Consider the following 12130-nt stretch of genomic DNA (forward strand, 5'->3'; position numbering starts at 1 on the left):
CGGGAGAAAACTGCCGATCAAGCTGCCCGGCGGCGCCTGAAAAGGACAAGGATGCACCGGGCAATGGGATTCTCGATCTGATCGGAGGAGAATCTGGAATCTCGTCTCCAACCTGCCCCTCCGCGCTTGGCCGCCGCCGCCACCATCCGTGGGATGGTATGGTTCTGGAGAAATTTGGATGGTTTGGAGGAATTCTGGAGGTATTTGTGAGAGAAAAACATTGTTCCGGATGAAAAAAGAAGTGGATCAAGCCGGGTTTAAGGACACGCGAACGGGCCGAGCAAGAACAACATGTCAGCATCGAGCCCTGTCCGTACGCATGGTTGGACGGGGAGACACGGTTTGTACGAAACTTATTGCAGCTCACCCGCCGGTCCCTGTATAACAGGAAGAAGTGGTCTTCCAATGTGTAACCATCTACGCAGACGGTTTGATCAGTTGAGTGTCATAGTCTGTGTTGTGTTGGGACTAGTTCTTAGCGTGACCACGCATGCACGGTTTGAGGCTTGAGATCTTCACCACTACAATGCATGCGCTTTGACACTTGACATTGGCTACTTCATTCTTGCATGCTGCTCTAGTGCCCTATTCTCCGTGTTCACATTTATAAATTTATTTATCACAGAGAGGGCTAACCGAGTACACGGTCAAGTCGGTGGCTTTTGCCCATCACAAAAATGTACCCTTTCTCTTAGTTTTTCTGTGAAATGTGATTACTTTTCTTTCTTACACTAACACATCAAGTAAAAAATAAAAAGTTGATTCAACAGGACCCTTGTCTCATGCGTTTTTTTCCCAGCGAATCATCATGCAAGGTTGATCAGCACTAGCCACCAGTAGAAATACGAGGATAGAGCTTTTCGGACTATTCCAATTCAAGGACAAGAATTCAGCAGTCTTTGGTTCCAAAACGAAGGCAACACCTAAAGGAGGTCCGCGTACGATCATGTAGGTACGAAGCAACTACATATGCAAATCTCATCCCGTACAACAAAGATACAAAGTTTCAAAGTTTGGGTCTTAATTCCTTCAAGTCTACAGGAAGTGTCGATGATGTAATTTATTTAACGTTTGTTCTTTTTGAACTACGAAAGTTTCTATAAACCCATTTGAGTTTCGTCAGCATAATTATTGTGCTGGTACAGATTTTCAAAATATGTCTAGTTTCCAATATTATTGTTGAAATTCATTGGTCCGGTGTGAAACCGTGCACTAGTAGAGAAATGACCTTTCATCCGCTTCAATTTTGGACTTTAGTCTTGGTATTTTTTGCATCCAGGAGTAAAGGAAGAATTAGTCCCGGTTGGAGCTACCAACAGGGACTAAAGGCCCCTGTCCTGGCACGCTTTCGCAGCAGGCCACTTTTAGTCCCGGTTGGTGTTACCAACCGGGACTAAAGGTCCATTAGTCCCAGTTGATAATACCAACCGGGACTAAAGGGTGACCTTTTAGTCCCGGTTGGTGTCACCAACCTGGATTAAAGGTCTCCCACCCGGGACTAAAGGTACCCCACAGGTCAATTCAAATGGAGAGTGTCCAGAACCCTGTCATATGTGGTGTACAGCTAAATTGGTAAGGAGTTTATGCGCGAGGAAAGAGATCCTGGGTTCGAATCTCACACATATTCGTAGTCCCGGTTGGGAAACCGGGACTAAAGCCAATTTCCAACCGGGACTACAACTCATTTCTCTACTAGTGGTGCATGATGTTCAGTAATCAGTCATATATGATCGATGGACTTGGTCTTCAACTGAATTTCACAAAAAATAAATGTATATACCTCACCTTTCCAAATTGCATTTCATTTTAGTTTTTTTTGTGACTTTCATTTTAGTTTATTCTAAGTCAGATTTTTGTCACTTCGATCAAGTTTATCGGCGGACCCAGGGCCCGGCGACCCTGGGCTGCCGCCCGGACTCATCGGCACCGATTCTTCTATATAAAATCATTGTTTTGCCTGTATAGTTAAGAGATTAAGCATAATCTCGTATTTAGCCATTAGACTCGCCCGGTATTACAGAAAGTTCTAGGTTCGCTACTGTTCAAGTTTATAGAAAAATGCACAAACATATAAACATCAAACAAGATTCATGTAACGCCCCGACCCAAGAAGATGGCTAAGGCCCACTCTACACATTGAATGAATCACACCTGCTAATTAACTCTCTTGCGCTTTCGTCCTCGTTTCGCGCAAAAGGATCGATCCGGAGTTAACAACCTCTAAGGTCTAGGGTTTTAACTTGGCTCATCTCTCCTCCAACTTTCAGTGTGTTACTAAACTTCGCCGCTACACCCTGAAGTTACAGTGTCGCGAATTCGGTCAGGCCCAACTAGCCCATTAGGCTGGGTCTGACATCCATCAAAGGATTCGACGTCCTCGTCGAACGCTGAACCAAGCTACACCTAGTAGGACAAATGTCCAGGACCGACTCTCTTGGCTACGTTTGTATTCCCAGTTCCCCGGCCCAAGTGTCATGTCCTCACAGGAGCCATGCACAACCTGTCCAGGCTTCCAGACCAAACGCAACCGTGAAACCGCGAGAGTTGGCTCTGACTATCATTTGTAACGCCCCGACCCGGAAAAACAGCTAAGGCCCACTCTACATGTTGAATGAACCACACCTGCTAATTAACTCTCTCGCGCTTTCGTCCTTGCTTCGTGCAAAATGATCGAACCGGAGTTAACAACCTCCCAGGTCTAGGCTTTTAACTTGGCTCAGTTTCCGGTATGGTACTAAACTTTGCCACTACAGTATCCCCTGAAGCTACAGTATCACAAAATTGGTCCGGCCCAACTGGCTGTGCTGGGTCTCACAATTCACTAGATACATCATTAAATATATTTGATAGTGCATTTATTTGATAGTTTAGAGGTTAATATATTAAAAAAACTATTCAAGTTAGACAAGTTTGACTTAGAGCAAAACTAAAACGATTTACAATTTAAAACATAGAGAGTACGGATTTAGTGTTCAAGTAAGAAAATCAAAAGGTTACGATTTACTAGTCAATGAATTTTACCATGGAAGGCAAAGAGTTTCCAAGCTACTACTAAGTAACATAAATCCTTGGTTTCTTGCAGCCAACATTTGAACCTAAAGAGCTATACGTTTTCTATAAAATATTGGAACTAACAGAAAATTACTATTCATTAAAAGAATAAAACAGATATATATGAGATAAATTAATTTCATAAAATTTGGGACATTGGATACAACACATGTTATCCATATCTGTCCATAAAAATACACATGGTACAATGTAAAATAAGTAACAAAAAAAAATGTTGGGGAAGTCTTTAAACCTTTTGTTGTTTCACATTATATTTGCATATTTATCATACTAGATCCAGATAACAATATATAATTACTTCATCCCTCCTGAAATACAAGGGCATGCATATATTTTAAAATTTAAACTTTGCTATCTTTAACAAATAACTAGTCTAATCATATCAAAGTTTATACTACAAAAATGGTTATTGCATTTGTATTTGGAATGATCAAACTTTTGTTACCATAAATTATACTTCCTCCATTCTAAATTGTAAGTCACTCTGCCTTTTCAAGAAACGTTGTTTTTATTATGCACCTAGATACATATTATGTCTGCATATATACTAAGAACTATATATCTAGAAAAGCCGTAACAATTATAATTTTGAATGGAGGGAGTATATTATAAGAAAAAATAGTGGTCAAAGTGTGTTTTTGAAGACGTACCAAGTCAAATCATGCCTTATATTTTGAGACAGAGAGTACCTACTTGAGTTTGTCATACAAGAAGCAGAAGTCCATTTGTTTGTACTAAGAAAAAAAATCACAGCCAGCAGTCATATGTGATGACTCACTTCACTAAAAGAAAAAAGAGACATCATTCACAGACCCAAATAACACAACCAAAACAGGATGTCCAACCCCACCTAAATCTATCCACAGCCCAATGCGAGAATATATATCAAATGAACTTTCTGGTTAAATAATTCTAAGAACATCAGATGTGGTGATTCACAAAGTTACTTGTAATTCAGTTCTCATGCACACATGTGCGTACTCATAAATAAAGTTGCATTTAATTTAACATGTATTGGAGGATTTGCATATATATGAGGCACTAGTAAGAACAATTATATATTCCATCTATCTATGCATATATGCATATCAAATTCAAAATAAATAACACAAGATGCCAACATATATAAACTAATAGAAAATATATACACTGTCATGTTCCTAAATTAAGATGTACTTAATTATCCACTGTACGGTTTAGACAAACAAATAATGATTTTTCCCCTATTGTTAAGATATGATGCATTATATGATTTCCAAGAGTACTCTGTAAACTTGAGCAAATGTAATATGTTTGCATCGATGGCATGGTTCAAAGCATACACAGTAAGCCCTCTAGCATACAATATATATGCATGATACAACTGACTAGGTGAGAGTTGTACCAACACAAACATATATGAAATTTTCTTTGGAATGCAGCTACGTGCGCATATACGTAACTCATACACGTAGCTAAAATGATCTTATTTGGAATGTAGCTGACATATACCCATTGCCACAGTGAATAGGTTAAAATGTGAAACATAATACCACTCTTTCAAGTTTGAACCATCCGTGCTAAGTTGCCAACACACCGAAAAGAAAAAGGGAAATAGAGAAAAGACGTGAAGATATATACCCACATGTAGCCAGAGGCCACATTAGCGGGGAAAATGAGTGAGACAAAGACGTTGTTGAATCCAACACCGCCATGCAACGAGTCAGATAGACACACTGCAACAGCAGTATGCAAAAAATGTCTTTAATCATCTGACATACAGTTTTATTTTATTTTTTCTACATGTACATGAGTGGCGGTAATTATTTGCAAAGCCACATCTTCGGAGGACTGTTTTATGGTCAGTCGTGTAATAGCTTATTCTACATACTACCGCCCCAAGTTTACCAAAATTGAGACCAAAACCTCTAAATTTTCATTATTACAATGAAAAAAAGCAATGAAATGAACCAATCCCCTCCCTGTTAATGAAAAAAAAAGTAATGAAATGCAGGCCATCGCTTCGAGAAGAAGCTGGTCTGAATAGTAGCCGATGCTCCGTTCAAAAATTCACAGCCTCGAAACGATCATCTGGCGGCGTTGTGGCTGCAGGCGCTGTTCCATTTCTTGAATCCTCTCCATCACCGCGTTCGCTGCCGTTAACACCAGGTCCGCCAAGTCACTGCAGATCGCCATTGCAGAAAGATGGAGTCAGTTCAAAGCTAGTTGCATCATTGCATGCGTTCATATATATATAAAATAAAATGCATGCACGCTGAGGTCAGAGCTGAGGCTAGCTAGAGGACGAGGTGAGTCAGTGAGTGCCTGAATAATGTCAATGGCGCGTGCATGGAGAATTGGAGATGGAGTTGCAAATGAAAGGGCGGGCACACGTACTCTTTGGCGGGGTCGTGGTTGAGTCCGACGGTGTACTTGGCCTCCTTGAGAGCGATCCTGAAGCGCTCGATGTCCCGGGGCGTGTTTGCTTGGGAGTGGAGCACCTCCTGCCGCAGGATGAGCTCCGTGGGCTTGATGCCGTAGAAGATGGGGATGAGGAGCTTGCGTGACTCCACGATGTTGGCGAGCTCGTGGAGGCAGAAGTCGGAGTCCAAGTAGCTCGGGGAGAAAATGACCACGGCGACCCTGCACTGTCTGATGCCCTCGTTGATGCTCTCATGGAGCCTGTCGCCGGGGCGCATGGACTTGCTGTCCAGGAAGGAGCGGACCCGCCCCCCGCTGAGGTGCTCGAGGCGGTCGTACAGGAGGCGCGCCACGTTGTGCTTGGTGTCCACCCCGCGGTGGTTGATGAACACGTCGTACTCCTTGGGCGCCGCGGGCCTCTCGTCGTCGACGCGCCGCGTCGCCCACCGCTCGGCGAGCTCGGTGTTCCCCATCGCCGCCTCCGCCGATGCGTTTAGCAGCGATGCGATGCCGCAGTCGTCGCTGATCACGGCGGACGACCTCTGTGGCGGTAGTGCGGATGACGCCATTGGATTGACGGAATGCGGGCGGGCCGGAGAATGAAGCTGTGTGAATTCCTTCCTCGGGTTTTTGGAATGTAGCTAGGGCTGGGAGGAGTGTGACCGAGGGCCTCGATCGACCGACGATCGTGTGTGAAAGCACGTCGAGAGGCCGAGATCGGCGTACGTGCGTGCGTGCTGTCGGAGACTTGGATCCGGAGCCGATTGAGATTGCTAGTATGCAGCTGCTGCTCTCTCAGATCGGTCGAGAAGTGAAATTGATGAACGATCGCGATCGATCGTCGTCGTCTATGGCGCTACTAGAGCTCTTTGCCGATGTGCAGTGCAGCTGCTGGAACGGGTCTGTTCTTATAGGGATCGGATCGGTTAAGAGCTGTTGAATTTCAAAGAGGGTTCCTCCTGCCCCAAGGAAGCTCGGTGCTGGACCCTTCGACTGCTTGCACATTCGCAGCCACGCTGCCTACGATCGTCGTCCGAATTCCTCGGTTTGAAATTTCAGCCTGTACTGCACGTGGACCGGAGACAGCATTTGCATTGGATTTTGCCCAGTATAATATATGGGTTGGGCCGGGTCTCCAAAACCCATCGACGAGGCTCCCCGATCGGAGACGACCCCTTCAAAGACGCGAGCGCCTTCCGGTGACGCGAGAGGCAGATGACGCCAGCGCGGTGTTGGACTCTCCTCGGCAGCTCGCTGTTGTTGCCTGTTGAGGCATTCAACTCCCACCTCCACACCAGCGCACCTCGTACCCGTTTCCGTCTGGGCTCCCGCTAGCTGCTGCCGGCTCTGTGAATTCTTGGTGTGCCGTACACGAAAAGGATTTTTTTTTTACTGATGTGAAGGGATGCTAGACTCTCTCGATCTGACGGCGACAATGCAGATGGATTATTGTGGGAATAGTCCACGTAGATTTCTTGGGGATGCAACGGAGGCGGTGACGATCGATGCGCGCTGCTCTGACCGCGACTCCAACATTGACAGAAGCGGTTGTGACCGAGAGCTGTTCCGTACTGCCTTCGTTTCTTTTTCCCCCCTCTAAGGCGTCAAAAGCGCAGTCAAATTAAACCCCGGTTGGCTTATCTCGTTTGATGTAATCGTCTTGCCAAGGTAGCTTTTGACTCGATCGCTACAGTGAAACGCTTGTTCCAAGCTCTGACGGCTAGCTGTGGTAGGGAGACTATATATATGTGTGTGTCATGGCTGATGAGATAATAGATTGGATGAAAAAGGTGCAGAAAAGGCGCACCAAAAAATCGTTGTCAGCACACAGTCGGAGTAACTGCATTTTTCCATTTCGGAACATGACTGAGTTTTGCCACTGCTTTGTCTGTATGTTGTCGTCCAATTTCCTTTGGATTACTATACATGTGAGTGTGAGACCAGAGACTCAATTGTTACGTAGAACAAATAGAGAGAGATGTGACGGGTTTCAAATAAGCATGGACTATTTTAAATTCGTTAAAAATTGAATAAGATAGCAAGGTTCCCACGCAAATATATAGCATGGGTAGCTAGCTTTTTACTGTAACATTCAGTGTTTTCAAATAGCTTGTTTCATTGCAGCTGTCCTTCAAAATGCGCCCCCACTAGGATATTCCATACGAAATCCATAAAGATATTGTTGGTTAATTCTTTGGCTTGAAGCTATCATCGTCTCTGTCTCCTCTCTTTTTTTCCAGTCCAATCTTGTGACTATACAAATTTTACCAAGTCGAACATCATTTTTATTCTAAATTTAGCTATTTATTATTGTTATTTACCAAATAATCCTTAGTAGCTAATTTCGCTTTGTCAATTTGTGTGGGAATAGATACTCAATATTTTAATTTTGAAATTAGATATATGTATTTATTGTGTTTTAGCACGACTATTTAGTTTGTTTCCAGTTTAGTGAGATTTTTATTTTACTCTGTTTGTGTTCTTCACGGGATGGGCTTCTATCTCATCTGGTTTGGATTCAGGTCCCAGTTACAATCAATCAAAGGAGGGGGGGGGGGGGGGGGGGGGGCTGATGGATGAAGAATCCATAGGGACTTTAATCACAAGAAAATGATAGAACTCAAACAAATAAAGAAAAAAACTAATCATGTTTAATATTAGAGAAATATTCTGTTGTATGATCATTAAAATCGATGGTACTTTATTTCCCTATTATTTTGGTGACGTTTAGTCTTCTAGATGAATGTTTTAAATTTGGTGAGATATGCACCAGTATGTATATGCCACCATCTATATTGAGAGCTATATATATTCAACTCAAATATTTATGCCTATTTCTTTCTATCTTACTATACACTCTCCTTCCCCAAATAAATTAACTTAGAGTTGCCTAAAGTCCATGTTTTTAAGTTTGACTGAATTTATAGAGAAAGCACCAATATTTATGACACCAAATAAAATATATTTTCATGATGTATATAATGGTACTAATGGGTGAAGACTTTCAACCGGATGCATTCTGACTAGCTCGCTATGCCCAACGCCTCTGTCATCACGGCTAAGAGCTTAAAGGTCCTTGCCTCCAGTTGACAATTCTTCCCTCCTGAACCCAATGTACATTGCAAAACAATTTGTGTTGTTCCTCTAGCCCATTCACTCATGTCTTCACCATAGGGAAAAAAATATACATCAAGACTGTAAAATATTTGGTAATTTTCTTATGTGCCATTGACTCATGCATGCTACCTTGATAGTGTTTATGTGCTCAGATTGTAATGCCCATGCTGCATCTTAGTTTGAAATTGCCCTAGATTTGATTGAGAAGTCAATCCCTGAAAACATATGGCAGCGAAGATGATGTCCATGTTGCAACTTGGTACTCCATCGTGTTGTTCTGGAAGTTGTCCATGAGGAAATACAATCAATATGGTGCATCATTGGTGGAACATTTGAATTACACAGGCGCTAACAACATCAACTTGGTAAGATTGTCCTAACAAAGTGAGTTTGCACAAGATTCTCTCTTTTCTTGCAATCCGCAAGAAGGGGTCAACACTAAACACCATTGTTTATGATGGTGGACAAAATGGTGGTCATTGTGATGGTCAACCAGTGCAAGGACAACAACGATTCTTGCAGGAGTTTGACAGAGTTCTTGGACAAATTTAGGCTCTGTTCGTTTCCACTACATAGTGTGAAAAGCATATTATATATTATTGTTGGTGCAGAAAGTGACCAACAAGTAAATATTTGTAGTTTTGTCGTATGTCGTGATCGGAGGTGGCCTAGCACTCAGTGACACAGGGTTTATACTGGTTCAGGCAACGTGCCCTACGTTCAGTTTGAGTCGGTCGGTGACTTAATTCCTGAGCCTAGGTGCTCGAAGTTTGCAGTGGGGTTACAAACGAGAAGGAGAAAGATGGGGGGTACAAGAGGTCCGGTTGGAAGGGCCAAGAGTGACAGGAGCCTCGCTATGAGCTAAGTGTTCGAGCGTATGCTCGTGGTTTGAACCTGGTGGTTCTGCTGTTGTGTAGTAGTGAACTTGATCGATCTGCGCCAACTGTCGGTGTTTCGAACAGACACCAACTAGTAAATTTATATTTGTTGCACGTTAGGCTGGGATGGTGTACTAAAGGACACAAGGTTTATACTGGTTTAGGCAGAATGTCCCTATGTCCAGTTTGTTGATGCTCTTGTTATTAGTACCGAAAAATATTCGTAGTATGGGGTACAAACGGTCGAGAGAGGGAAAGATCCCAAGTCTCTGATGGAATGGTCGAAAGGACGCCAAGAGCTCGGTTGCTGCTTGGGTGTGTCTTGTGTGTGGAATTGATCCATCCCTTTAGTAGGGTGCCCTGCCCTCCCTTTTATAGATCAAGGGGGAGCAGGGATTATAGATGGGAGAAAGAGAAAAAACAAGAGGGTGGAGAAGGTCCTTCGAAGGAGCCGGGTCTTCCTTTCCCCTTGTGTCTGCTCTGCTGACATGGCAGACCGTGTCAGGGATGGCATGTTCGCTGATCCTTATAGGGCCGTGCCCTGGCCTCATTTAGCAAGTGGGTACGCCCCATCCCACACCGGTGGACAGTGCGGCGTGCCAGGGAGCCGAGCTGTGACCCTACGGGGAGTAGACGGGGAAGTGACCACACGCTCGTCACTGTAGATGATGTGAGTTCTCTCCTGAACTGTAGTGGTTGTCGTATGCCTGTGTTAGTATCCGCGCCCAAGGGCAGATGGCGACGCCTATAACACCGTAGGACAAAAGTCGACGCCTACAACACTATTCAGGCTCTACCATGCCTAGGAGGCTTAAAGCGCCCGTCCCGTCGTATCCTGACGGTACCTTCTCACAAGTGCGCATGGCATGGTCCTCGGTACTGCGGTTGACCTAAGTGTCCTGTCTTACCCTGTGCTTGTCATTATGAGAGGGCAGGGTGTAGACGTCGGGTGAGGCAGAGCTAGCCCCGGAGCTCAGACATCGGGCGAGGCGGAGCATGATCCCAGACGTCGGGTGAGGCGGAGCCAGCCCTCAGCCGTCAGGTGAAGCGGAGCCTGCCCTCAGACATCGGGCGAGGTGGAGCCAGCCCTCAGACGTCGGGCATGGCGTAGCCAACCCTCAGCCGTCGGGCGAGGCGGAGCTAGCTCTCAGACATCGTGTGAGGCAGAACCCAGCCCTCAGGGGTCGGGCGAGGCGGAGTCCAGCCCTCGGAGGTCGGGTGAGGCAGAGCCAACCCTTCGGGGCAAGGCGAGGTGCGGCCAACCTTCGGTTGTATGGACAAGGAGTGTAGTTGCGCTCCCGTCTGTTCGAAAGCATCAACGTTTGATGGTTATTAGCTCCACCTCGTTGGGTACCCTAGTATTAGGTCCCCAACAATTATGAACTATAGAAAACCTAAATCATAACAATATGAATTGTAAAAAATAAGCTGGTGTTGTTTGGCATCCTAGATTATAGGGTGGTGGGACTGCTGACATTTGCTACGCAACGTCTATAGTTGAAAGTCCATTTGGGTTTTGGTAATTAATGACAATATTCATGGACTAATGGTTTTCATGTGAGATGAAAGGTTGATCAATAGTCCACGAGCAATACTTGGAGCTACATGAGGTCATGAAGGAGATATGACATGAACCATGTGATGCAAGAGCTCAACAGAGTGAAGAGATGGAACCAAATGATAAAATACAAATAAAGGCAAATGTATAGGTAGAGGTTTTGTCTTTCACTAGCCATAAAGTTATTAGAGAGGTTGAAATGGACCAGGTTGATAGGATAGATTTACTATAAAAAGGGGAAAATAGAGTTTGCGAATGTGGTGGGTGTTTTTCATGCACGCACATTGAACTCTAACATGCACTGGAGCTCTCCGGCGGTGCACCGAGACCACATCGGAGTTTAACAGCTACTATAATAGACTTAGCAGGTGACCGTTGGAAAGCTCCAGTGAGGCACATGGGCTCTCTAGTGCTCCTATCTTTACCAAATCAAGTTGGCAACGACTAGTTTCTTGAGTAGATGTATAAATACAGGTGTGGCTAGTCTATATATAACTCTTAGACCTCTTAGCCGATATCCACACACATTAGAGCTCAAGATACACCTCCACTCACATTTGCTTGGTAGAGATTACATTCTTCATGGTATTGGAGTGATTCTAGTGCATGTGCTTTGAGAGATTGGATTGAGTAGCACTAAAGATGAACTTTGTTGTGGGCTTTCTTATTGCTCTTGGTAGTTGCCGCCACCTAGACAATTTGAAGTAGTAGGACTAACTGAAGATTGTGAGGTGCTCCAGAGGTGTGTGAGGGGCTATTAGGTCCATCCCCATTGGAGAAGGCAAAGAACAACTCTAGTGGAAAAGGGGCTTAGATAGCACTTTGTGATCGAGCCAGCTTGAGATCAAGTGCTTACATCAGAGCCAACTTATGGGGTTGTTAACTTTGATAGAGGAATTATGATCCTACTTGGGCTTGCCTCAACATGGACATAGGTGACCATCAAGTTACTGGACTACAGGTGATATATCTTTGTCATCCCTTAGTGGTATTCCACTTGATAACTCTACTCCTACGCTTTACTTTGTGTTCTTACTATTCCTACAGTAGAGCTATTAGAATTTATCATCATAGGAAGAAAACTGACCTGGTTGATCCAAATCTA

General features: G+C 44.2%; 1 protein-coding gene across 1 annotated transcript; it reads right to left on the reverse strand.

The window, feature by feature from the left end:
- Positions 1–5121: 5121 nt before the first annotated feature.
- On the reverse strand, positions 5122–6041 carry LOC136549061 (probable 2' cyclic ADP-D-ribose synthase BdTIR). Its single transcript, XM_066540366.1, has 2 exons — positions 5449–6041; positions 5122–5233 (listed from the first exon to the last, which is right to left on the reverse strand). Exons 1-2 carry the CDS (start codon positions 6039–6041, stop codon positions 5122–5124), a joined length of 705 nt encoding a protein of 234 aa, XP_066396463.1.
- Between the last annotated feature and the right edge of the window lie 6089 nt (positions 6042–12130).

This window comes from Miscanthus floridulus, chromosome 4 (genome assembly GCF_019320115.1).
Source record: "Miscanthus floridulus cultivar M001 chromosome 4, ASM1932011v1, whole genome shotgun sequence".
NCBI classification, from domain to species: domain Eukaryota; kingdom Viridiplantae; phylum Streptophyta; class Magnoliopsida; order Poales; family Poaceae; genus Miscanthus; species Miscanthus floridulus.

Excerpts from the sequence above, each read along its gene's own strand:
- LOC136549061 (XM_066540366.1), bottom strand. The coding sequence starts at position 6,041 with ATGGCGTCATCCGCACTACCGCCACAGAGGTCGTCCGCCGTGATCAGC. Across the intron at positions 5,234-5,448 it reads AACCACGACCCCGCCAAAGA|TGACTTGGCGGACCTGGTGT; the intron begins GTACGTGTGCCC and ends GGCGATCTGCAG.